This window comes from Carettochelys insculpta, chromosome 10, assembly GCF_033958435.1.
Source record: "Carettochelys insculpta isolate YL-2023 chromosome 10, ASM3395843v1, whole genome shotgun sequence".
NCBI classification, from domain to species: Eukaryota; Metazoa; Chordata; order Testudines; family Carettochelyidae; genus Carettochelys; species Carettochelys insculpta.
Window position 1 is genome coordinate 5,984,493 of NC_134146.1, and position 26,761 is coordinate 6,011,253.

At 46.7% G+C, this 26,761-nt stretch overlaps 1 protein-coding gene across 3 annotated transcripts in view; it reads left to right on the forward strand.

Annotated features, from left to right (window-relative positions):
- Positions 1-26,761, forward strand: part of GIGYF2 (GRB10 interacting GYF protein 2) — a 166,707-nt gene that overhangs the window by 133,239 nt on the left and 6,707 nt on the right. For all 3 annotated transcript variants that reach the window (XM_075004672.1, XM_075004673.1, XM_075004675.1), the window contains 8 exons: positions 1,578-1,736; positions 3,637-3,873; positions 5,176-5,298; positions 6,038-6,241; positions 6,396-6,601; positions 6,931-7,085; positions 16,771-16,934; positions 17,325-17,472. In XM_075004672.1, the coding sequence (XP_074860773.1) occupies positions 1,578-1,736; positions 3,637-3,873; positions 5,176-5,298; positions 6,038-6,241; positions 6,396-6,601; positions 6,931-7,085; positions 16,771-16,934; positions 17,325-17,472 (1,396 nt within the window). The remainder of the gene's footprint in view (positions 1-1,577; positions 1,737-3,636; positions 3,874-5,175; positions 5,299-6,037; positions 6,242-6,395; positions 6,602-6,930; positions 7,086-16,770; positions 16,935-17,324; positions 17,473-26,761) is intronic.

The window sequence follows — 26,761 nt, forward strand, 5'->3', positions numbered from 1 at the left end:
TAGGCCATGGGGTTTCATGGGTAAAACCAACCTCATGAGATGGGTTAGAGTGGAATTACAGAATCCAGGAAATATATAGCAGCAGCAACAATTAAAACAATCATTTGTTACTGGTCAGTAGAAATTAGTCTACTAATGTTATCTAACTTTATTTTTTTGTTGCTATATACCCTGGATTCTGTAATTTCCAGTCCAACCCATCTGATGAAGTGGGTTTTACCCAGGAAAGTACATGACCTAATGAATTTATTAGTCTCTCAGGTGTCACAGGACTGCTTATTGTTTTTGAGGTTAGAGTAACACAGCTAACCTCTGAAACTGCCTTTGATGTGTTTATAATATGCTCCTATGTGGATAATTGGTAATAAATAGTGAAATTTGTGCAAAACAAGTGGGCTGGTTCAGGAAGGGGAAGTTAAAAAGGGAAACCTCAAGTACCACTTGGGAGTGTAGAACTTGCTTGAGTGAGGGGTAGAGCTGATTAACACTGGAGGAGTGAAAATATGGTGCAAATTGTGTGTCATTGGGGTTGTGGCCTGGAGAATCTGGCAGAGCAGATAGTTGTTCACTCAGACTTGCAAGTTAAAGCTTTAGATGAGAAGATGTTTGGGAAAGCTTCAAGCCCTTTATAAATTGGCACTAGACATATCTTGAAATTCCAGATGGTCCTAAAGATTAAATCGTTGTCCTGATTTTGAAAATAGAGAAACACTTAGAAAGAGAATCTTAGCAGGTATTCACATATGAGAAAAATATGACTTATCGTATGTTCAAAAATGAATATATGATTAATATTAAACACCTGACTTTGGGGTAAACCTCAGTTCCTTTCCCCCTCTTCTATAAGAGATAAGAAACTACCACTGCCCAGGGGAGGAGAACAGCCACCTCACAGCTGGGAAGTCCTATGTTGTCTTCTTTGGGAGTTGATGGAAAAATTGCAGTTACCTCAGAAAGAGAATTCCATAACAATTCCTTTCTTTGTCATACTTCCACAGGTAATGTTGTCACTGAGTACAGCAGGCTTCTACAACCAGATATATCTTGCAAGCTCTGTATCTTCAGATTTATAGTGCACCTTGAATTATAAATGACATGGAATAGCCAGAATGTAGAGGAGGTGCAGTAGCAATGAGAACCTCCTAGAAAGTTTCTACATGTTGTTGCCAGTTGGAGGTTGGATATTTCTGAACTACTTCTCTTTTCCTTAAGCTCTTTATATAAGGGAGGAGACTCACAGAATCAGAGCTTGTCAGTAGGAAGAAGATTTAATTGGCAGTTCTGTAGTCAGCCATTCTAACCTAGAAACAACCAGTTTCCATCAACACTCACTTGTCTCAGGGAGGCATGTCCCACCACAAAATTTGTTGGCTCATGGCTTTGTGGTGTTGGGATTCTAAGATTTTATAATATGCTTTCTGTACTAACACTGATACCTCTCCCACCCTGCAAAAAATGTTGGATGCCCAGGGTTTCTCTGAGACATCTCATGTCACTAGACCACACTCTGTTCTGCCTCTGTGTGCAGTCCATAAATGAATTGGTATATATCACTTTTCTTTTGTTTGCATCTTTAGGAAGAAGCCCTAAGGCGGCAGAGAGAGCAGGAAATTGCACTAAGACGACAACGGGAAGAAGAGGAGCGACAACAACAAGAGGAAGCACTTAGAAGACTGGAGGAGAGGAGAAGAGAAGAGGAGGAAAGACGTCAGCGAGAAGAGCTGCTTCGTAAACAGGTGAAAATGAGCACAAGGGATTTACCACGCTCAAGCATGCGACATACCAGAGTTGAGTGAGCACAGATACTTAATAGTGAGACCAGCTGAGAAGGTGATCCTTTTTGATCAAGATCAGAATCTGGTAGTGCAACTGCATGTGGGTGAATTAAATGGAATGCACATAGCTTAAATTTTCTTTTCACCCCGATAATAAGGGTGAACAAACTTGGTTCCCTGGGAAGCCATCTAAACTTTGTTGAGAAAGCAAAGTAGGTAGTGGTTTACACTCATCAGTGGAGCATCTCCATGCACCATGCTATGTTGCAAGTGGATTGTTCCCATTATCTCCTGCAGACCACCTGTCTTTGCATGCCATTCAGTTCTGGCTGAGAAGCTAGCTAGGTCAGACCCTTCAGAATTTCCAGCTGAAGTTTAAAGTTCAAAATCATTTCTTTATCTGGTTCTCAACCCTTTCCTCACAGTCCACTGCCTTTCACTGGATCTGGTATCAAGCACTGTCCTCTGACATCAGTCTTACTCAGGTTGCTGTCCTCCAGCAGGCCCTCACGCTTTGGCCCTGCACATGAGCCACGTTTCCTGCCTGTTCTCTCTGTGGTTTTTTTTTTCCCCAGCAGGGTTCTCTTCAGGGGTCGTCCTGCTCTTTACAAATCCTATCTTTGGTCCCACCCCACAAGAGCGTAATTTCCTTCCTATGGGCCTTTGCCAGCCTGACTTCACTAAGCCTTTCTCAGAGAGGAAACTCAGCCTGTTTATCTCTCTCCCTGATCTCCTCTCCTGACTTCGTAGTTCTGTTTTAAATAGCCCTGTTGCTGATCCTCTCCATCTTGGTTAGTCATAAAGTCACTATCACACTCAGTTGGGTGGGAATAGCTTAAGGGGCCAGCCAGCCTGCGACAGAGCTGTATTTGTTGAATGTTTTATTTTCAGTTACACATTTGACTGTAGCTCTCTAGAATATATTGTGGCTTAAGCTTTCCAGTCAGTGGTCATGAATTTAAAAAGAGGGACAAAATGTATAGAGTACTGTGCCATATAGTGTAAAAGAAATAGTCTTTTGGACATTATTACAGAATACTGTGCCATCCTCGACTCTTCTCCCATGTTGCCTGTGTTGGCCAGTCTGCCCAATTCCATCCTGTCAAGAATATAGTCCTGCTTAAAACCTCACCCCATGCTCCATCATATCCTCTTGTGACAGTTACTGTAGTTACTGTAATTTCTTTTGGCGGGGCAAGGAGAGGCGCTCTAGTCCCAGCTTTTTAGATTTCGGTATGTGCTGCTCTATCGATTTTTCTTTTTTTTTTTTTTTTAAAGCAATGTTTCCTTCCTTATTCCGCCACATAGTCTTGTGCATGTTGCCACAAGAACTTTCTCCTTTGCTTTTAAAGTGGTATGAAATAGCCAGATCTTCTGCTCATTAATTTACCTCCCCATCATTTCTAATTTGATGTGAAAATCTTGTCTTCATTTTTTTTATTCTACTCTCATTTCATGGGTTGAAAGCTGACAACAGCACTTTACTGACAGAGCTAGTAGCAAATAGAGGTGTGCAGCAATAATGTGAATAAAAATCCCAGAGGAAAGATGAGACCTTATTTGAATTTTCCCTCCCTCCTGTCTGACCTGTGGCTAGCCTTCAGCTTAAGTCAACTTCCCCATCTCAGCCATTTCTTTGGTGGAATATTATAAAACCTGTATTTTGAAGGACAGTAGACCCATTCATTTTTTCAATCTGAAAGGGATAGAGTTGAATAAATGTGTTCTTTACTGACCACATTTGTACTATTAAATAAAAATCTGCCATCAGTTTTGTCAGGCCTTCTAAACCTCATATGTTTCATGAATTAGATCTTCTGAGTTCTCTAAGAGACTTTATTCTTCTTTGTTTCCTGGGAAGGAAGAGGAGGCTGCCAAATGGGCACGTGAAGAGGAGGAGGCCCAGCGCCGACTAGAAGAAAACAGGTTGCACATGGAAGAGGAGGCAGCCAGGTTACGGCTTGAAGAAGAAGAGAGAAAGCGCAAGGAGCTGGAACTCCAGCGCCAGAAGGAACTATTAAGACAGAGGCAGCAACAGCAGGAAGCTCTGCGCCGGTTACAGCAGCAGCAACAACAGCAGCAACTTGCACAGATGAAGGTAATGCTAACACATCACCATAGTGTAGGACCAGTGGAACTAGCTTGGAAGTCTTCTACTTAATTGGATTGAATAAAGAGAGGGAAGCTGAGTGGTGGAAAACATATGGGTCGTGGCCACACTTGGCGTAAAATTTTAAATTGGCCATGCTAATGGCCAAATCAGAAGATACTAATGAGGCGCTGAAATAAATATTCAGTGCCTCATTAGCATGCTGCCAGCTGCAGCGCTCTGAAAGTGCTGCATTTCGCTCGCGGTTGGCTCAGCTAAATGTGACTCCTTTACGAAAGGACCCCACAAACATTAAAATCCCCTTATTTATATCAGCTGATAGAAATAAGGGGATTTCGGAGAAATAAGGGGATTTTGATGTTTGCAGGGTTCTTTCGAAAAGGACCCCCACATAGCCCAGCTGCACGCGCGTGAAATGTGGCACTTTTGAAGTGTTACAGCTGGCAGCATGCTAATGAGGCGCTGAATATTCATTTTAGCGCCTCATTAGTATTCTTCAATTTGGCCATTAGCATGGCCATTTCAAAATTTTGGTCAAGTGTGGCCACAGCCATGGTGAGGAAGGAGAAAGAAAAGCAGAGAATTGTTGAGGAGGAAAGGCTGCTTGATATCTGGGAAAATAAGGAAAGAATAAATTTAAAACAAATGGAAAGGAAGAAAGAGAGAGTTCAGATTGCTAGGAAAGACTGCCAGAACAGTAGAGTAACATGTTCCTGACTCCCTTTTGAGGAGAGTTTTATAGGACCTGAAAGGATGTAGCTTAGTTTGTATTGGTCTACATAAGTCAGCTCTTCATTACCACTTGCAACTCATCTTGCAGCTAGCACTTGAAAGAAGTTTTTTTTAAAATCCCCCTTTTGTAGCTCTTAATTTGAAAAACATTTACAGTGTTTGGCCTTACAGTGCTTTAGTAGCTGCCAGTGTTTCAGTAATTGAGCCTTAAATGTGCTTTGATTAAATACCATGCTATCTGTGAGAAAAAAATTGATCAAAATGCTTTATCCCTTGTAACTATCTTTTTATTCAGCAGATGCATGCCTGTTTTGGGCCCCAAAGCTGTTGCCATTATTTGACTAACAGTTAGTATCCTATTAGATGCCTGGCCTGATGTATCCATTGAGCCTTGCACCTGGTGGCACATGTAACAAAAGTGTGACCAAACTGAAAAAGAGATACTTTTAAATTAGACCTTGGAGTATCTTATAGTATCACTGTTATTCAGTGGGATCAAGAGATGTATCCCTATGTTTTTGTCAAAGAATTTGTAGTTATTTCTTCTCTTTTTCCCAGCTTCCTTCTTCTTCAACATGGGGCCATCAATCCAGTTCAGGAGCATGTCAGTCCCAGACCACATTATCATTGGCAGAAATCCAAAAGCTTGAAGAAGAGAGAGAGCGGCAGCTTCGAGAGGAGGTAAAGTCAATTTACATAGGTTTGAGGTGTGTAAGCCCTATACTGAAGTAAATTGGCTGTTTCTACTGAGTGATTAAATATAAAAGAACTAACAGGAATAATCAAACTTTTAAGTAGGACCAAGTCATCTGGACTATTTTGTCTTTCAGACAAAGATCTAGGGACTTATTTGAAACTACTGAACTAATTAACCAATAGCCTAAACAAACCATATTTAATCGGGGGTTGGGAATAGATTACACATTAAAGTGACTTGAAGGCTCAGAAATTTGGGGAAGCGAATATTGTTTTAACTTAAAGCAACAGATAAAATGCTGCTATCCTAGAATTTTAATTATTTTTAAAAACCCAGAGAAATGGTCATATTTTTTAATTTTTCTGTCAATACTTCAATTTTCAGGCTCTGCTGCCTAGGAATTGGATAGCATGAGTGTGGTTTCCAGAGTTACAGCAGCAGGGAATTGAGTGATTGACTGTCGGGGTCATAATTTTGAAGCCAAGTTAGTCACTGTTGTGGGATACCGACACTTTCAGTTCAGTAGTCATAATTTAAACATACTTTTCTCATAGAAATCAAAAGAAACTCTTAAAGGCATAAAGCCAGTGCTGCCTATGATGACCAAAAAACCCCCCAAACCTCCAACCCTGAAATCAATAAGAATCTGCAAACCAGAATCACCATTAGTAATTATCTTCTGAAAATAAGAACAGGCATGGTTGTTCTTTTTGTATGTGACAGCAAAGACGTCAGCAGCGTGAATTGATGAAAGCTATCCAGCAGCAGCAACAGCAGCAACAAAAAATGTCCAGTTGGGGTAATGTCTCCAAACCGTCAGGCGCTGCCAAATCTCTCTTGGAAATACAGCAGGAAGAGGCAAGGCAGATGCAGAAGCAACAGCAGCAGCAGCAACACCAGCAGCCAAACAGAGTCCGCAATACTACGGTGCATATCTTATTTACTTAACCAGTACATGGAGATTTGTCACTTGCATTGTTCCCCTCTTACCGTACTCTATTTTGGTTTGGTGAGACATTGCTGCTGTTCTGCCAGATATGATGCTAATAACCAGAGTTTCATTTCTGTTATGTTTCAACAGCATTCTAACCTGCATAGCAACATTGGAAATTCAGTGTGGGGCTCTCTAAACACTAATCCCACCAGCCAGTGGGCAACTGATCTAGTCAGCAGCATCTGGAGCAATGCTGACACCAAAAACTCAAATATGGGGTTCTGGGATGATGCAGTGAAAGAAGTGGGGCCGCGTAACTCAACAAATAAAAACAAGAGCAATGCCAGCCTCAGGTAGGAATCAGGGGAGAAGTTCGTTTCTGGCAAAGGACTGCCAGTCTTGCACTGATCTTTTAAGCAATTATTGTTTCATCACCTCTGCTTCTTGAGAATTCTCTACCACTGTCTTAAAATAGTGTTTAGCAACAGACAACTTATTGGCTGTCTACAGAATCCCGATTTTCTTTGATTTTTCATATCCACAAGGAAAATAAGTTGACTCTTAAGCATTATTGGCTCACTGCAAATTCATGAGCTTTTGTAAGCTGTGTACTGTAATCTTTAATATTGTTTAAATGAATCGCTCATGCGTGACATGCATTATTACTATTTCTTTGTCTCAGTAAACCTATAGGAATTACAAGCAGGCAGAACAAGAAGGTGGAAGAAGAGGAGAAGCTATTGAAGTTGTTCCAAGGGGTCAATAAGGCCCCGGATGTATTCACTCAGTGGTGTGAACAGATGCTTCATGCACTCAACACAGCCAACAACTTGGATGGTAAGAAGTGGGAAAGAATGTAAATGTTATACTTTGTAACAGTATCTGAAGAACATCACATTTGTACATTTGCACACGTGGAATTCTGTGCCTAATGACACTTTTTGCTGAAGTGCTATTTCAGTCATTCAACAAGAGGGCATGATTAGCTGGGGAATGGCATTGCTATAAACTACATTGTACTGTCTTTTCTCTTTGGATGAAATATTGCTGCAAAAATGGAATTGGGACTCCCACTCTCATCCTTAGCCTGGCAGATGATTCCTTTTAGATGGAGGTGATAAATCACAGGTGTGAGAGTCTAGTGTAGTTCTAAATATCTGCCATCTAATTAATACTCGTACTATCTCTCTGAAGCATTTTTCGGATTCAGTTTGAATGAACTATGCTCTGCTCTGCTGCTCCAGTCAGTAACATTGTATTGCTTGTGGCATAAAAGCAGATAATGGTTTATGGTTCATTTAAGCGTGGGGTTCATTGAGCTCCTGATATTCACTTTGCTGCAAAGTGAGTCCAGTTAGGAATTGTGACTCATGAGTTTGTTTGCCCTTAGAGTTGTACATGTAATTTTTCTTGTCCATCGCACTGCGGGGGGCGGAGGGGGAGCGATGACAACTTTCTCCTTTTCTTTAGGTTACAAAAAGAGTAGAATGTCTAAAACAATATGTTCTTCTTCGAGTGTCCCCGTGGGTGCTCCACAATAGGTGTCGGGCTTGCCCGGCGCCGCAGATCGGATCTTCCAAGCAGTTTCTGCCGGACCGCGCATGCGCCGGCGCGCGCCGCTCCCTTGCGCGCTCCTGGCCATGTGCGCGATCCGGTCCCCGCCAGTTCCTCTTAACCGCCGTCGGCTGCAGACGGAATCCGAACTAGGCTAAGGCCAAGTAGCGTATTCAATGACTTTAACTGTTTTTCTTTAAAGTTTTTCAAGTACTTAGGCTACTGCAAGTTAGCCGGTTGTTATTTTTGCAAAAAACAAACAAACCAAAAGCAACAAACAAACTACAAGCGGGACAGCTTCAATCCAGTCCCAGTAACAAGCGCCGGAGGCCAGGATCATAGGGCCATCAGCCCTCCTGCTGCGGCAGGCCATCGGAAGGGGAAAACAGCACAGAGAAGGTGCTAAGTACCCGTTTAACAACTGAAAGACTCACCAACAATGTCCTCTTCAGGATTTAAAAAAATGTGAGTCCTGCCGAGAGGCGATGCCAGCGTCCGATGGGCACAGTCTATGCATAAGGTGCCTTGGGGAGTCCCATGTTGCACAGAAATGCTCCTTCTGTGCTAAATTAACAGCCAGAGCAAGGAGAGACAGGGAGATGCGACTTAAAATGCTGCTTTTTGATAAAGCCCTCCAGCCAGACGTGCCGGAGCGGCCGCAGCAGGAGGGACCCTCCGGGGCCCATAAAAGGAAAGCTGCCTCCCTCACCCCATCAGCGCAAAAACGGAGGAAAGCCTCCCCAGCCCGATCCCTGCCGGCAGCAACAGCGAGCGGGACGGGAGGAGCGCGCAGCCCCCAGCCGCAGCAACAGCTGATCGGCGGCGGCACGGAGAGCCACGTGGAAGCGGCTCAGCCTCCGATAATCAGCCAGCCGCCCCGCACCGCAGGCAGGGCGGCGGCTAAACAAGCGCCGGTACCGGCGGCACCGCAGGCAGCGGCACTGACCCCCGGGGAACCGGCGGTGCAGAGCGCCCAGGCACGCAGCCTGCAGGCACCGAAGGACACTGCACGTGCGGCACCGCCTTCGAGCGTGCCTAGCACGGTGCGGACGGGGCCAGGATCCCCTGTGCGTCAGGGGGCGGAGTTACCTCCTCCAGGGAGGGGGAAGGCTGCACACAAGAGGAGGCATTGCAGCCCCTCTCCGGACAGGGCTGTGGAGTTGCTTTCTCACAGCCCTCCGCTTATGTTGCAGACTCCAACCAGAAGGCAGGGGTCCCCCCTAGCCTACCCGGAGCCCCCTTCTCCATTTTTGCAACCAGCCTCACCCTGGCTGGGACCACCTTCACCCTTCCTGGGGTTTGAACCGCTGGACTATTATGCAAAATCGCTCTCTCCAGTGTCTCAACGATCTCCCTCCCCCAGACGCAGAGGGTATGCACCAAGGGAGTGGTCTAGGTCACCTTCCCAAGAACAGTGCCTATACTGCCATGGTCGCCCCTACCACACGGGGCATAGACACCATCGGCAATCTACTAGGGAAAGATCCCCACAGACGATCTCGTACCCCCGAGGGCAATTGCGACCGGGGACAGAGACTCAAGCATCTCAGGGGGGACTGGTTATGGAACCCCGAGATTTTCCCTCGCAAACCTCTAGCGAGAGGGTGTACCATCACCAGCAGGAACCGGAAGGGTCCAGAGAGACATACCCCAGCGGTTCCTCGCTCTCCTCCCCGGACGAGGCTACGGCCCCGGGGGACGTCCATCCTCCGGACGATCTCAAACAGTTTCAAGAGCTGTTTAAGAGGGTGGCCTTCACGCAAGGCATCCAGACAGCAGAGGTGCAAGAGAAACACCATAAGCTCCTCAAAAATTTGAGACCTCCGGCCTCCTCCAGAGTAGCAATACCGCTTGATGAAGCGATCTTAGAGTCCGCCACTACGATATGGCAGACCCCTGCGACTATTCCGCCTGTCCAAAAGAGAGCGGATAAGAAATACTTCGTGCCGGCGAAGGGCATGGAGTTCCTGTTCAGCCACCCACAGCCAAATTCCTTGGTGGTGGAGTCGTCGCAACAAAGATCAAAGACATCTCAATTCAGGACAGGGGGAACAGACAAAGATGCCAAGAAGCTAGAGCTGTTCGGCAGAAAGGTCTACGCCTCCTCCACTTTAACGTTGCGAATGGCAAATTACGCAGCGCACTTAGCGAACCATAATTTCGACAAGTATTCCAGGTTAACCTCCCTCATGGACTCGCTTCCAGAGGACAAAAAGCCGGTGCTCAAGGCCATAGTGCAAGAAGGCTACGCGGCCTCGAGGACGGGAGTTCAGATCGCCCTGGACGTTGCGGACACAGCAGCACGTTCCACAGCAACGGCAGTGGTGATGCGAAGGGAGTCCTGGCTCCAGACTTCGGGTATACCGAGGGATCTGCAGGCGAAGATAGTTGACCTTCCCTTCGACTCGCAGAAGCTGTTTGCTGAATCAACTGACTCGGTCCTTCATTCCAGTAAAGATTCAAGAGCCACACTCAGGACCCTGGGGATTTACACCCCTCCATACACAAAGAAAAGGTACTACCCTCAACAAAGACGGTACCAGTACCAGCAACAGCGCCCCCAGTACCACAGGGGTTACGAGCAAGGGCGACATCAACAGCACCAGCAGTACAGAACTCCCAGGCGACGTTCACAACAGAGCCGTGCGTCCTCGGGGCGGGGCCAAAAGTCACAAGTTTGACATACAGATCCAGGGCTGCGCCATCACTACCATCGCACAAGGTCATCCGAAGCGACTATTCCACCATCGCCTCCGACCATTCTACGACCAGTGGCAAAGGATCACCACAGACAAATGGGTGCTGGAGATCATAGCCACGGGGTACGCCATCCCCTTCCAGTCGCTCCCACCGTCACGACCTCCACCCAAGCCCCACCTCCAGCAGGCCTCCCATGTAGCGAGGCTCAGGCAGGAGGTGGACCATCTCATGCTCATAGGGGCAGTGGAAAGAGTGCCGGAGCAACTGCAAGGGAAAGGGTTCTACTCCAGGTACTTCCTCACGGAGACAAAGACAGGAGTCTGGAGGCCCATCTTAGACCTTCGCGGCCTCAACAGGTACCTGCGCAAGCAACGTTTTCGGATGGCCACAATCGCCTCCATCCTTACAGCACTGGACGATGGAGACTGGTTCGCAGCCCTCGATTTACAAGACGCGTACTTCCACATAACTATCCATCCGGCTCACCGGCGATTCCTCCGTTTCATGGTAGGCAACGAACACTTCCAATACAAGGTCCTACCGTTTGGCCTCTCCTCGGCCCCCAGAGTCTTCACCAAGACCTTGGCAGTGGTGTCAGCCTACCTGCACAGACAGGGGGTATTTCTTTTCCCGTATCTGGAGGACTGCCTGCTCAAAGGGGCGTCGAAGGGGGAGGTTCTGCGCATGATACGCGTCACAGCAAACACGTTCTCTTCACTCGGCCTGGCTATCAATCTGGCAAAATCAAAAATAGACCCCACACAGGACATGGAGTTCATAGGGGCTCTCGTAAACTCGGTTACAGCGAGAGTATATCTACCAGAGGCTCGCTTTCGGGCCATCGGTTCCCTCGTGCAGGTCATCACCTTCAGCCCTACGGTGCCGGTCTTGACGTGCTTGCAGCTGCTGGGCCACATGGCAGCGGCGACGTTCGTAGTACAGAACGCCAGGTTACACATGCGCAGCATGCAGCACTGGCTGGTGAGCGTATACAAACCGGCAGTACACACCGTTCACAGGTTGGTGTCGCCCACAGCCGGGGTGCGCAAATCCCTACAATGGTGGGTAAACCCCAGGAACCTGCTAACAGGGGTACCCTTCCACCAGCCGCAAATATCGGTTTTTCTCACTACAGATGCCTCCCTCATAGGGTGGGGGAGCGCACATGGGCGAAGAGGTGACTCAAGGACTGTGGTCACCCACGGAACAGTCACTACACATAAATATACTGGAGCTCAGAGCAGTGTTCAACGCCTGCAGACACTTTCGAGACCACATACAAGGCAAAGTCGTCGGGATCAGTACAGACAATACCTCCACCGTGTTTTATATAAACAGGCAAGGAGGAGCTCGATCCCGTGCCTTATGCGCGGAAGCAATCCGCTTATGGAACTGGTGCATCGCCAACAATATAATCTTTAAAGCCTCATACTTGCCGGGTGCGCACAATGTGAAGGCAGACCAGCTGAGCAGGCGTTTTGCACTCACACACGAGTGGCAGATCCGTCCCGATCTGCTACGGCCGATTTTCCACGCATGGGGTTTTCCCCAAATAGACCTGTTTGCCACTCAGCACAACAAGAAGTGCCCACGATTCTGCTCCAGGGCAGGACTGGGATGGGGGTCCCTGGGGGACGTGTTCGCCATCCCGTGGAGGGGCCCCCTGCTTTATGCGTTTCCTCCCACAGTGCTGATCCACAAAGTCTTGCAGAAAGCCAGGAGGGAAAGGGCCTGGATGATCCTGATAGTCCCAACGTGGGATCGACAACAATGGTTCCCCCTACTCCTGCGCATGTCGGACCGTCCACCGATGCCTCTTCCGGTGGCGCCGGATCTGCTCACGCAAGCCCAGGGGTCCATAGTGCACCCACACCCCCAAAGCCTGCGACTGCAAGCGTGGTTAATCCATGGCTCAGCTCCCTAGAGAGCACATGCACAATGGAAGTACAGCAAGTCCTAGAAAGTAGCAGGAGGACTTCCACCAGGAAGACCTACAAGCAAAAATGGACTCGCTTCACGGCTTGGTGTTCTACCAAAGAGCTGGCCCCCCTTTTGGTGCCTATACCTACAATACTAGAGTATTTACTGGACCTCAAGAGAGGAGGACTCTCGCTATCCTCGTTGAAGGTCCACCTTGCCGCCATCTCGGCGTTCAGACATGAGGAGGAAGGGCACACGGTGTTCGCCCACCCTATGGTTACCAGGTTCCTCAAAGGGTTGGTAAACCTATACCCCCCTCGGAAACCGATTCCACCTTCGTGGAACTTGGACCTGGTGCTTACCACGCTAATGGGACCACCGTTCGAGCCCTTGGCCACGGTTCCCCTCCGCCTCCTTACAATAAAGACGACCTTTCTTCTTGCAATTACGTCAGGTCGTAGGGTGAGCGAGCTCGCGGCAGTCATGGCAACGCCACCCTGCACTGTGTTTTCCAAGGAGGCGGTAACCATACGGCTGCATCCAGCCTTTGTTCCCAAAGTTTCTTCCGAGTTTCACATTAACGAACCTATTGTTCTACCCTCGTTTTATCCAAAGCCTCATAACTCCAACGAAGAGGCGCGCCTACACCTCCTGGACGTGAGGAGGGCGCTAGCCTTCTACGTAGACAGGACCAAGTCCTTCCGGAAAACGGATAGACTCCTAGTCTCCCTCGCTCCCAAATCGAAAGGAGAAGGTCTCTCCTCGCAGAGAATCTCAGAGCACATTGTATGCTGCATAAAAATGTGCTACGAGCTCAAAAAGACTCCTTTGTCGGCCACTCCCAGGGCTCATTCCACTAGGGCGGTGGCGGCATCAACAGGCTTTTTCAAGGGCGTTGCGTTAAAAGACATTTGCAGAGCGGCGACGTGGTCATCCTACGACACCTTCGCCAAACATTACGCCCTTCACAGGGTATTCCAAGAGGATACCCGTCTCTCTGCAGCGGTCCTCTCGGGGCAAGCTGCACGTAATCCGATTACCCACCTCCTATCTTGGGTTACTGCTGGGTAGTCACCTATTGTGGAGCACCCACGGGGACACTCGAAGAAGAAAGAAAAGTTACTCACCGTAGTAATGGTGGTTCTTCGAGATGTGTCCCCGTGGGTGCTCCACTACCCGCCCATCCTCCCCGCTTCGGATCTCTGTTAGTGTTTTGCAGGGGCACCCAAGGCGGTTGGTCGAGGAACTGGCGGGGACCGGATCGCGCACATGGCCAGGAGCGCGCAAGGGAGCGGTGCGCGCCGGCGCATGTGCGGTCCGGCAGAAACTGCTTGGAAGATCCGATCTGCGGCGCCGGGCAAGCCCGACACCTATTGTGGAGCACCCACGGGGACACATCTCGAAGAACCACCGTTACTACGGTGAGTAACTTTTCTTTGTTTGGTTGGTTGCTCATGTCCGTTCCGTGGTAGATGTGTGCACGCTGCATGCAGCATTGATGGAGCTTTCTCACTAAGTGAAATCTGTCAGGATAACTCTTGTGCACTGTGATGCTGCAACTTACGCACCAATGTAAGAGGTGCCACCAGCCCCACAACCTCTCAGTTCTTACCACCCATGATGGTAGTTGGACCTTTTTGTTTCAGCAACGCATTTTGACTGGTTTTCTTTTTTTTTTTTAAACTTAGTTTATTAATCTTAGCGTAGTAGTAGGGCGAACAGTGCTAATGTACTGTAGATACTTAGTTCTCCTCCTTTAATGTACAGGGGCGCTGTTCAGCCCTGGGTTCAGGTTCCTTCATTTTGAACCTTGTGCCTCCAGTGGTAAGCCTATGGTGGTGAGTGACCCATGCTCCATGTACGAGAGCATGGTCAGATCTATCAGGGCTTTCAGCCTTGTGTGAAGAAAGCCCTCAGTCTAGCTTCTGTGTCTGTCCCATTGGAAATTGCTCTTACATCAAAGTGGGATTTAAGGAACTCGGATTCACCAAGCACTTCAGCTTCAGTGCAAAGCTCCCTTCTCTCCTTCCTCCCCCGCCCCTAGCACTACCTGTTTTTCAGCCTCATTCTCCATCTCTGGTTCTCAGGAGATAGCTGAGAGGGGACGATCCCCAGTACTGAAGAAAGGCAAACAAGGGGAAGACAGTAGAGTGCAGCCTTCAGAGGTCCAGTCTACCCCAGGACCCCACAGCATCATAGGTGACTGTGTCCTGAGGGTTCTTGAGTTCAGAGCAAGCGCCACCCACCACATACCCTGTCTCCCAATGCCAGAAATCAGCGTGCTTCCAGTGTGATGACAGTGCCTTCTACCTTGGAGGCCTTTGCAGTTGCCAGGGACTTACAGGCAACCCTAATAAGACAGCAGGTGACTGCAATGAGCAGGAGAACCTACAGTGCTCCAAGCTCTTTCACAGCACCACGGCGCTCGGTACTTTAGAGGCAAGTCAGCCCTTCTTTCTTCTGCAGGGTCCTCCCTTGTCTGACACTGGTTCATGGACCCTGTGCAGCAAATGGCAGACTCAATATCCCCTTTGGTCAACTCAACAGGACCTTTTTTGAATCTAAGGTGGAGCCCTATGCCTGTCCCAAGAGCTGCCTCCAGTACCTGTTCTACATGCCACCAGACCCCAGTATGAGTCGCCACCTGGCCAGGAGCAGAGTGGTCAATGCAGTGGCCATTTTGGAATCCATGGGGGTTTCCCCTGGTTACCAGGACCATCATCCACAGGTCCTACTATTTTGCATTTGAGAGGTGGGCTCCCACACCTCTCCGTTCACCACTAGACCCTGACTCCAATAACGAGACCAATACCAACAGACAAGATGTGAGTCCAATTGAGGTAGCAGAGGCAGAAGACGAGGAGGAGCTCCTCCTCTGGTACAGGTCTGTTCCTCTTCCTTCTCCTCCTCCTCCTCCCCCTTTCCCCACACCCAGCCCCATGATGAGTGTTGCAAAATTACTTTAGAGCCCCCTCACTAGCTTCTGAAGAGAATAGCTGCTAACTTGGGGCTAGAGTTTGAGCTGCTCAAAGAGTCTCTCCATACTCTCATTGACATTTTGATTGTAGCAACACCACTGAGGGTAGCCCTACCCATTAATAAGGCTGCTATGGGGACAGTCAAAGTGCTGTTGGCAGATTCCATCTTGTCTCCCTTTCGCTTTGAAGAGGGCAGAGAAGGACTGTGTGCCAGCCAAAGGGTATGAGTACTTATACTCTCACCTTTCTTCTGGTTCCCTATTCATAAAGGCAGCAAATGAAAGGAAGAGACAAGGGCAGGCAAGCAAGATTTAAACTAAATCTGTTTGACAGAAAAAAAGTATTTTTTGCAAGATGGCAGGTGCATATCTTGAACCGGCAGGCCCTGCCAGGGAGATTCAAGATATACCTAGCAGTGATCTCTGTCTTCCACCCACCAATAAGTCAGTTTTCTCGCACAAGATATCCATGTGCTTTCTTAAAGGTTTGGAGAGGCTTCACCTTCAGATTCTCATGTGTTTTCGCCCATGGGAATTAAATCTGTTTCTATTAACACTCATGGACCTAACCTTTTGAGCCTCTAGCGTTGTGTCCTCTGCTGCCACCCTTAAGTCACAACCGCTGTACATAGTGTTCTTCAGGGAAGGGTTTAACTGTGTCCCCACCCAGTTTTCATTCTGAGGGTGGTGTCATTATTACATAGCAGTCAAGCCATTTTCCTGCCAGTTTCTTCCCAAAACTTCACAGTAGTTCAGAAGAGTGGTGGGTTCACTCATTGGAGTTCAGGCATGCCTTAGCCTTCTGCCTTGAGAGTACTAAGCTGTTAAGTAGCTATCAGGCAGGATGAAAGCCCTGCCAGTTACTGTTCATATCTCATCTTGGATGATAATCTGTATTTAAGCGTGTCTTGAGGAGGCGGCTCCACCCTGTGTCAGTTTGGCATTGAGAAGGAACGGAGCGGTTGTGGGGCTGATGGTGCCTCTCACACTAGTGCATAAGCAAACGGCGCTGGTGGTGCTACAGGCATGCTTCAGGCAGTATGGAGGCTACCTGGAAGAAGCTAACCCCAGCCCAACAGATACACCTAAATGAAAAAGCTTATGGTCATGGGCACTCTACATACCATTGCCATACTTGGAATGGACACAAGCAATGCATTTCAAAGAACACCATTTAGATAAAGGTGAGTAAGTGGTTTCTGCTGGGGCTGTGTTCTGGGGAACTTAGCAGGAGAGACTGTTTAAAATGGCTGCTAGTTTGATGAAAAAAGAATTGGATAAAGTACACAAAGTGCTTGCTTTTTGCACACACACACTCCTGCATCAACACATGTCTCTCTCATGGTCCATCTTCTTCCCCTCGTATTGCAGTTCCCACGTTTGTTTCTTTCCTGAAGGAAGTGGAGTCTCCATATGAGGTCCATGATTACATCAGAGCCTACCTTGGAGATACCCCTGAGGCTAAGGAATTTGCCAAGCAGTTTCTAGAGCGCCGTGCCAAACAAAAAGCCAGTCAGCAGCGGCAGCAGCAGCAGGTACGTGTTTGCTTGACCTTTGCTTTGGGAGGGTATTTCCAGAGAGGATATCAAAGGCTCAGTGAAAATCTGCATCTTTTTATATAGCCCCTGGTGGTGAAGAGGGGAGCTTAACCAGAGTGATGGGTGGGAACATATTGCAGGAATTACTGTATAATTGTATAGACTGCACCTGTCCCTCACTAGTTTTGTAACTATCTGAGATCGTGTGTAAGGAACTTTATAGGGAGATAATATTGTGGTGCAGCATTACCTTATAAAAAAGTAAATATATTGGATAGATTAATGAATATTCTGTTGTATGTGTCATATGAAAAGATACTTGGTGTCACCTGTGTACTTCCAATGACCATCTAATTCTAGCTTGTAATCTAGACTTTCTTGTTCCAGGATTCAGTATGGGGGATGAACCACAGTGCACTGCATTCCGTCTTTCAGACAAATCAGAGTAACAACCAGCAATCAAACTTTGAGGCTGTGCAGAGTGGCAAGAAAAAGAAGAAACAAAAAATGGTTCGAGCAGATCCCAGTTTATTAGGTGAATTTTGGTACTTCAAACCTAGGCTCTTCCTCTAAATCAGTGGTTTCCAGCCTTTATAAGTACAAGATAACTTTTTGAATTCAAGTGTAATCCAGAATCTACCTCAAACCCACGTAGCCTGGCCCCATCTCCTTCCCTGCCCCTTCTGAGGCCCCGCCTTGCTCATTGCCTCCACACTCTCTCCACCTTGCACACTCACTTTCACCAGACTGGGGAAGGGTTGCAGTGAATGAGGGTTGAGGTGCTGGTCTTGGGCTGAGGGATTTGGAATGTGGGAGGACCTCTGGGCTGAACCTGGGGTAGGGGCTGTAAGAGGGGGTTCAGGGTGCAGACTCTGGGAAGTAATTTGGATTCAGGCAGGCCTGCCAACAGGTATGGGTAAAAGGGAACAGCTGCTTTAGGGCCTGGTGATTCATAAGGGCTCCCAGCTGTTGCTGGGGGTAATTACTCCAGCCACAATAGAGTAGGCATTTTAGAACTCAGTACTCAGAAGAAATTTAAGCGTGAGAGAGAAATAAAAACGACGACCCACCAAAAATTTAAAACAACACACTTTCAAAGAAGTAATAGTAGTAACAACAACACCACAAGTGTGTGTTGGGTTGCAAGGTGAGTGAAAGAGGGTGTGTTTGTGTGAGAGACCACAGATTTTCGTTGCACATGTAAGAATGCTGACTACCTTCAGACACGGGAGCAGCTGCAAGCACCCAGAGCCCTGCCACATCCCCCCTCTGTGTGGTGATGGTATGCAGTGGGGAGGGGGCAGGTGTGACATCCAGATGTCAGCGCCTCCTTCTGCTGACTCCCCTGTCCTGCACAGCTAGTAAGAGGCTCCTGGGGGTCAGCTCCAAGGCATAAAGCATGAGCAGCATGGCAGCAGAGGAGCAACTGAAGTGCTGACACTTGACAGCTTCCTGACCACACCAGCCAGGATCTCCTCTCAGAGGCTCCCAGATCTACCAACAGATCCCTGGTTGGTGATGCAAAGAAGGGTTAAAAAGTCTTCAGAGAAATGCAGCCTTTTTCTGATGTTATCTCCTGTGTATTTGAGAGAGTTTGTCTGAGAATCTGTCTGTTCAAGAACTTCTAAATCGTAAGAGAACACTAATTTCTGTAGGCAGTTTCCTCTTATCACAAATTAAGGTGAGAGTTTGGTAGTGACAAGAGAAGGGGATGTGCCTGCAATGGGATTGCTTGTCATAAAACCATACAGAAAAGAGACTCGCCATTTGGAACTGCCCAAGCCTCCCAGCCTCTGGGTGCCTCTTACAGGGGCAAGGCCTGAAGCTCTCCTGATTTTATATGGGAACATTGCTTGGTTGTTCCCCTTTATCGGAGAACGAGGGGAAAGTGCTCGTTTTGCTGCATTCCTCACTCTGGCTGAGGGGCACAGGAAGCAGGTGAACCTGGACCTGCTACAGCCGGAGACATCCTGGAGCTGCAGCAGCTATGAAGAAGCTCTTCTTGCCTGTCCCCAAGAAGCTGCAGTGAGAGAGGGCTTGAGTAGTCCTGGCTCCTCAGGACAGCCTGTATACTGAACCTCTCAACCCCAGCCCCACCCCGGAGCAATGATTGAAATGAAGTACGCACATTTTCATTTTATTTTCCAACAAACAAAAGTTAACCAAGTCAAGGATGTGAACAACGCCAGCTAAATCTTCTACAAGTAAATATAATCGTGATGGAGAACAAATACTGCAGTTTGGATAATATGGAAGCATTTTTGCGTAATAAAAATTGCATTTCATGACATTTCAAAAGCTACTCATGACAACCTGTTCTTCCTTCAGACAGATTTTGCAGCATTGGTTTTCCACTTACATGTTTTAACTTTCCGTATGTAGATTTAATTAAAAGATTTAAAATTTAATTTTTTTTATTGTTCTGACAGGAAGGCTTCTGGCTTTTTAGATTAAGTAAAGATCACTGTCCTAATTTTGCAATGGTTTAGGATGTTGACATAACTGCCACTGTAGTTTTTTTGGAAGGAATTCAATAGTACTATTTAACATTGGTTCTTTTTCCATATAAAGCAAATTTAACTGTTAGATGGGGATATTATAAATAGGAAAGCTTAAAAATTCAGTCTTTTCTGTTCCTTAGGCTTCTTATTGTTTTAGACAGAATGTAAATGATGGATTGGTAACACTGATATTGATAACAGCAACGAAGGGTCCTGTGGCACCTGATAGACTAACAGAAAAGTTTTGAGCATGAGCTTTCGTGAGCACAGACTCACTTCATCAGATGCTCACGAAAGCTCATTCTCAAAACTTTTCTGTTAGTCTGTCAGGTGCCACAGGACCCTTCGTTGCTGTTACAGATCCAGACTAACACGGCTACCCCTCCGATACTGATATTGATAACACTGATAAAAAACTGCTTTATCTTTTGCAAAAATTCAAATGTCACTGTGTGAAAGGTCAAACTTTTAAAAAGAAATGAACAAAGCTGGTCACCTCTGAAGGATCAGAGACATTGTTTGAGTTTAAGATTTGGCAGACTCCTTCTATGGTCTTGGTGTTTGCCTCAGTTTCTTTTTGTAAGTGAGGAAGATTGATGTGAGGATGTCTCTAAAGTGTTTTGAAGCAGAAAGGCATTATTACTTCTACTACTACTACACCTTTGTACTCTGCATGGAGCATTGTGGTAGCGAGGTGGCTTGTTTGTCTCAAGGACCCAGAGAGCAATGCTAGCAGGAGCTACTGCTCCTGGAAGGGTCTCCCAAGCTAGAGAAATCAAAAGGTAGAGACCAGACAAATTTGGATCACCTCTCCTTGAGGTAAAAGGGGTTGGCTTAGGGTTAACAACCCTATCTGTAAAAAAAAAACAAAACAAAACAAAACTAAAGTTGCAGAGACATCTGCAAAGAAACCTACAACTACACAAGAAGAGCCTTAAGTAAGTGCCAAAATGTTGTAAAACTAGAAAGAATTAGAAAGTAGCCATCGGAGCAGTACTGATACAGTAGAAACGTGTTTAGGTCTGGGTTATGATAAAATGTGAACTAAAATTCCACCTCCATGTAATTCCCTCAGTCGCCTCTACTGTTCATATCTACTCTTTCCATGACTAGGACCTCAGTCTAACACTACACTCACTCGTTTCTCTGATTTCCTACATTTGTAAACCAGCTTTATATGTAGCACGTGTCACTTTGTCTTCCAGAACTCATACTCCTGTTATCTTCTCTTGAATTCTGTAGTTTCTCATTTGATGTTTCCCGCAATTATAGCTCTCTGAAATTTGGAGCCTCTTTTTATTTTGTCTCCGTATTTGAAACAAGTTCATCGTATGCGTCTTAGTGACTCTGATTCACTTCTCCATGGCCTGTACTTCCTTGTGTTTTCTATACTGAAGGTATGAAATGCTGAAACCCTCTCTGTTTCCCCGATCACTTTCCCTGTGATTTAGATTTTTTTTTTTTTTACCCTTCTTCCCCACCACAGCTAGGAATTCTCTCCTGTTTGCTTGTTTACTGTAGCTACTCTGTATACTTTGTTAACACACACAGACTGTGATCCTCAGTTCAGTAACTGTTGACACTTTTGCCGAATGAGGACTGCATGACATGCATCTATTCCTCATTCCCACGCTGCTTCCCCCATTTGACTCCCTTAACAGGACAGAGTTCATAGAGTGTGAATTTCACAGTTCTCCCAATTGTCTTGTTTGAAAGGATCACCTAGCTGGCAAAAAGAAAACTCTTTGATCCTGTTCTTTTTATAAATCTCACACCTCTAGCCAAAGAAAGGGTAGTTACTTTGTTCTGAATTGTCTGCTTTGGTAAATAAAAATGGGGGAAAAGATTACAAAAGTTGCATTGTGGTTTAGCCATGTAACACCTAGTAACTTCAATTATTTTGGTGTTACCTTGTAACTTAAGGGATAGTATTCACTGATTTCTGATCAGCTGCTGTTTTTTTTTTTAAATTTAGATTAACATATCCATCCATATCGCATACTAGAAAAGATCTTAATTCATTTTTAGCCCTCTATGGAAAAGTACAGTAATCCTCGAACTATGTTAAAATTAGCATCCTTATTCACTAGATTTCACATAGTGTTTTCAGAAAATTAAGTGTTTTATATTGGAGATCATACAACATATTTTGATATAAAAACTGCAAATACTAATTCCAGTTTACCCCTATATCATACCCTTTGCTTCCTTCCCTGGATCTGAAGAAGAACTCTGTGTAGCTTAAAGCTTTTATCTTCTACCAACAAAAGCAGATCCAATAAAGATATTACCTCTCCCCCATCTATCTACAGGCATGTCAAATAAATATTGTATCATTACTTAATAGAATGGTGAAAATCTGATGTACTGAAACGTAGAGTTTTAAATAATAATAGTTGTAACAGAGCTTAATTATAATAGCTTTAATTAAAAGCACTTTATCAACTAGAAAATATTCTTTCAAGTTCCAGAAATTAATATACCACCAGAGGGAGTCCACTTAACTTAGTGAATACAGTAGTAGGCATCCTTCGATCCTGAGGGATCATGGGTTTGCGCCCCAGTTGGACTGATTCGAGCAGCATCTTCTGTGGCTGTGCAATCCAATCCGGGAGTGTCAGTCCTTTCCGCACTGTGAGCAGCAGTAAGCAGATGTCACTCTGGTATCACGGGCAGGGATCTTCCTGAGGGCTCTCCTGTCTTCCACTTCCTTCACCAAGGTAGTTTCATACATAGCAAGAGCTTCCTTCACTCCCTGTTTCCAGGCGTGCCTGTCTGAGGCGAGCGAATGCCAGGTGTTCACACTGATAGAGAGAGCGCTGAGGTCATGCTTGCACGTGTCCTTGTAGCACAATTTAGGTCGCCCTTTCAGCCTCTTTCCAGATGCCAGTTCGCCGAAGAGGTCGTTCGGTATTCGGCCATCTGTCATGCATGAGACACGGCCCAGCCAGCGCATACGCCTCTGTTTGAGAAGGGTAAACACGGAGGCGGTGCCTGCCCTCTCAAGCACTGCGCTATTGGGGGCCTTGTCCTGCTGTGAGATACCGAGTATGCGCCTAAGGCAGCGCATGTGGAATGTGTTGAACCGCTGCTCTTGTTTTGAGCGCACAGTCCATGTTTCACTGGCATACAGCAGTGTGCTCAAAACACAGGCTGTGTAGACCTGTGCCTTGGTCTGTACAGTGAGCTTATTGTTAGCCCATACTCTCTTCGTCAGCCTGGAGAACGTTGTGGGGGCTTTTCCAATGCGCTTGTTGATCTTGCTGTCAAGTGACAAGTTGTCCGAGATCATCGAGCCTAGGTACACGAACTCATGGATGATTTCCAGTTCGTAGTCTACAACATAAGAACATAAGAATGGCCATACTGGGTCAGACCAAAGGTCCATCCAGCCCAGCATCCCATCTGCCGACGGTGGCCAATGCCAGGTGCCCCAGAGAAGGAGAACAGAAGACAATGATCAAGTGATTTATCTCCTGCCATCCATCTCTTGCCCTTGTTCTGAAGGCTAGGGGCACCATACTTTATCCCTGGCTAATAGCCATTTATGGACCTAACCTGCAAAAATTTATCAAGCTCTTTTTTAAACCCTAATAGAGTCCTGGCCTTCACAGCCTCCTCGGGCAAGGAGTTCCACAGGTTGACTGTGCGCTGTGTGAAGAAAAATTTCCTTTTATTAGTTTTGAACCTACTACCCATCAATTTCATTTGGTGTCCCCTAGTTCTTGTATTATGGGAAAAGGTAAATAATTTTTCTATATTCACTTTCTCCACACCATTCATGATTTTATATACCTCTATCATATCGCCCCTCAGTCGCCTCTTTTCCAAACTGAAAAGTCCCAGTCTCTCTAGCCTCTCCCCATATGGGACCCGTTCCAAGCCCCTAATCATCTTAGTCGCCCTTTTCGGAACCTTTTCTAATGCCAATATATCTTTTTTGAGGTGAGGAGACCACATCTGCACGCAGTACTCAAGATGTGGGCGTACCATAGTTTTATATAGGGGAAGTATGATATCTTTTGTCTTATTATCGATCCCTTTTTTAATAATTCCTAACATCCTATTTGCCTTACTAACTGCCGCTGCACACTGCGTGGATGTCTTCAGAGAACTATCCACTATAACTCCAAGATCCCTTTCCTAATCTGTCGTAGCTAAATTTGACCCCATCATGTAGTATGTGTAATTTGGGTTATTTTTTCCAACATGCATTACCTTACACTTACCCACATTAAATTTCATTTGCCATTTTGCTGCCCAATCACTCAGTTTGCTGAGATCTTTTTGTAGTTCTTCACAATCCCTTTTGGTTTTGACTGTCCTGAACAACTTGGTGTCATCTGCAAACTTTGCCACCTCACTGCTTACCTCATTTTCTAGATCATTGATGAACAAGTTGAACAGGATCGGTCCCAGGACTGACCCCTGGGGAACACCACTAGTTACCCTCCTCCATTGTGAAAATTTACCATTTATTCCCACCCTTTGTTTTCTGTCTTTTAACCAATTCCCGATCCATGAAAGGATCTTTCCTCCTATCCCATGACCACCTAATTTACATAAAAGCCTTTGGTGTGGGACCGTGTCGAAGGCTTTCTGGAAATCTAGGTATATTATGTCCACTGGGTGCCCCTTGTCCGCATGTTTATTAACCCCTTCAAAGAATTCTAATAGATTAGTTAGACACGACTTCCCTCTGCAGAAACCATGCTGACTTTTGCCCAACAATTCGTGCTCTTCTACGTGCCTTGCCACATTGATAGATACGTACCACAATATGTACCACATTGATAGATGGCTCATTACCCACGTTTTGCCCCATCACCTGGGTCTTCCTTAAGCTGATTGTGAGGCCAAATTCCATACATGCATCCGCAAAGTGAGTTATGAGTGACTGCAGTTCCTGCTGAGTGTGAGCAGCAATAGCTGCATCGTCAGCAAAAAGGAACTCCCTTAGACGCTTCGTAAGCACCCTGGTCTTCACTCTAAGCCTTGACAGTTTGAAGAGGTTGCCATCCGTTCTCGTGCAGAGAGAGTTGCCTTCTGTAGCAGTTCCAAAGGCATATTTGAGCAAAACTGCAAAGAAGATGCTGAACAGTGTTGGAGCCAGCACACACCCCTGCTTCACTCCGCTGAGAATCTCAGAGGGTTCAGTGTGGATCCGTTGTATATGATGGTCCGCTTCATGCCTTCATGGAAGGCCCTAATAATGCTGAGCAGAGTTGGGGGACAGTTGATCTTAGCCAGAATCGCGAACAGACCTTTTCTGCTGATGAGGTCAAATGCCTTGGTCGGGTCGATGAAGGCAATATACAGAGGTTTGTTCTGCTCCCTGCACTTTTCTTGTAGTTGCCTAACAGAGAAAACCATGTCTATGGTGGACCATTCAGCTCTGAACCCACACTGAGACTCGGTAGACTCTCTCTGCAAGAACATTGAGCCTCTTCAGAACAACATGTGCAAATAGCTTCCCCATGGTACTGGGAAGGGAGATGCCGTGATAGTTGTTACAATGGCTTTTGTCACCCTTGTTCTTGTAGACAGTAACGATGTTAGCATCCCTCATACCTTGCGGTACGCTGCCTTCTCTCCAGCATTGGCAAAGTATTCCATGCAGCTCTGAAACTAGGGTACCATTGGCGCATTTGAGGATTTCTGAGGGAATACAGTCTTTCCCTGGGGCTTTTCCAGAAGAGAGTGCTTTTAGCACGTCACTGAGTTCCTCCAAGGTGGGCTCAGCATCGAGTTCAGTCATGGTGGGCAGAGGCTCAATGGCATTCTGGGCTCTTTCTGTAAGTACGGTCTCTCTGGCATGCAACTGTGAGTAGTGTTCCACCCAGCATTCCATCTGCTTGGTTCTGTCCTTCAAGACCTCGCCTGTGGCAGACTTAAGTGGGGCAGTCTTTCTTTGTGATGGACCGATGGCCTGCTTGATCCCATCATACATTCCTCACGTTACCAGTGTCCGCGGCCTGCTGAATCTTGGAGCAGAGTTGGAGCCAGTAATCATTGGCACACCGCCGAGCAACCTGCTGCACTTGACTCCAAGCAGACCGGAGCGCCTGCAGGTTCACCTCACTGGGAGAGGACCTGTATGCAGCCAGTGCCTGTCTCCTCTTCTCAGTCAGGGGCGTCAGCACTTCAGTGTGGGCTTTAAACCAATCAGCAGACTTGACTGTCTTCTTCCCAAAGGTAGATATCGCAGTATTATAGATAGCATCCTGTAGTTGTTCCCATCTCTTGCTGATATCAGTGTCGTCCAGGCGGGGCAAGGCCTCTTCAAATGCTTGGACAAACTCACATAATTTTGAAGGGTCACGAGTCTTGCCAGTGTCAATGCGCAGCCTCCCTTCCTTTTTGGAGCGAAAGAATCTTCGCGGCTGGATGTGCACCTTACTACATGTGAGCAAATGGTCAGTGTTACAGTCTGCATTGTGGTAGCTACGTGTCACCCTGACATTACGTAAACGGCTGCGTTTGGTGAGGACGAGGTCAAGCTGGTGCCCATGTTTCGATCTTGGGTGTCACCACGAAACTTTGTGCTGGGGTTTGACGTTGAAGAAGGTATTGGTTACACAGAGGCCATGTTGGGAGCAGAGTTCAAGGAGGCACTGTCCGTTTTCATTCATCTTCCCTGTTCCAAACTGTCCCAGACAGGATGGCCAGCTGTGGTAGTCGCTGCCAACTCTGGCATTGAAGTCGCCAAGGATGAATAGCGGCTCATGGGAAGGTACCTCACTGATGGCAGTGCTAAATTCATCATAGAACTTGTTCTTAAGTTCCTGGGCAAAAGTTAAAGTAGGCGCATAGACGCTGAAGATGGTGTTGGAAGCTGGATTTTCAGCATTCTCTCAGTTCCCACATTTGGTGGTATGACTGAGCCAACTAGGCTGTTTCTGATTGCGAAGCCAACACCATGTTCCCTGGTCTCTTCTGGAGGCTTCCCATGCCAGAAAAAGGAAAAGTCCTTCTCCCTGAGACATCCAGAGGATGATAGCCTTGTTTCCTGGAGGGCCACGATGTCCATCCGCAGTCTTCTCAGCTCATTGTTAATGGTTGCTGTCTTCCGGGGGTTACTAATGCTCTGTAGGTCTTCTGTAAGGCCCGGAGTCATGGTCCTTACATTCCATGTGCCTAGCCTGAAGGCTGGATTATTTTGTTGCTTGTTTGTTTTGCCTGGTGTAAGGTTAACGATCCAGCTGTCGGTGATTCCCTAAGCCCCACACACCCAGTGGAGCAAGTGGATCGTGGCGAGGCAGCACCTACTTGGCTGGGGGCTGCCCAGCTTGAGGTGGGCGGTAGCTGCCCAATGAGATCCGA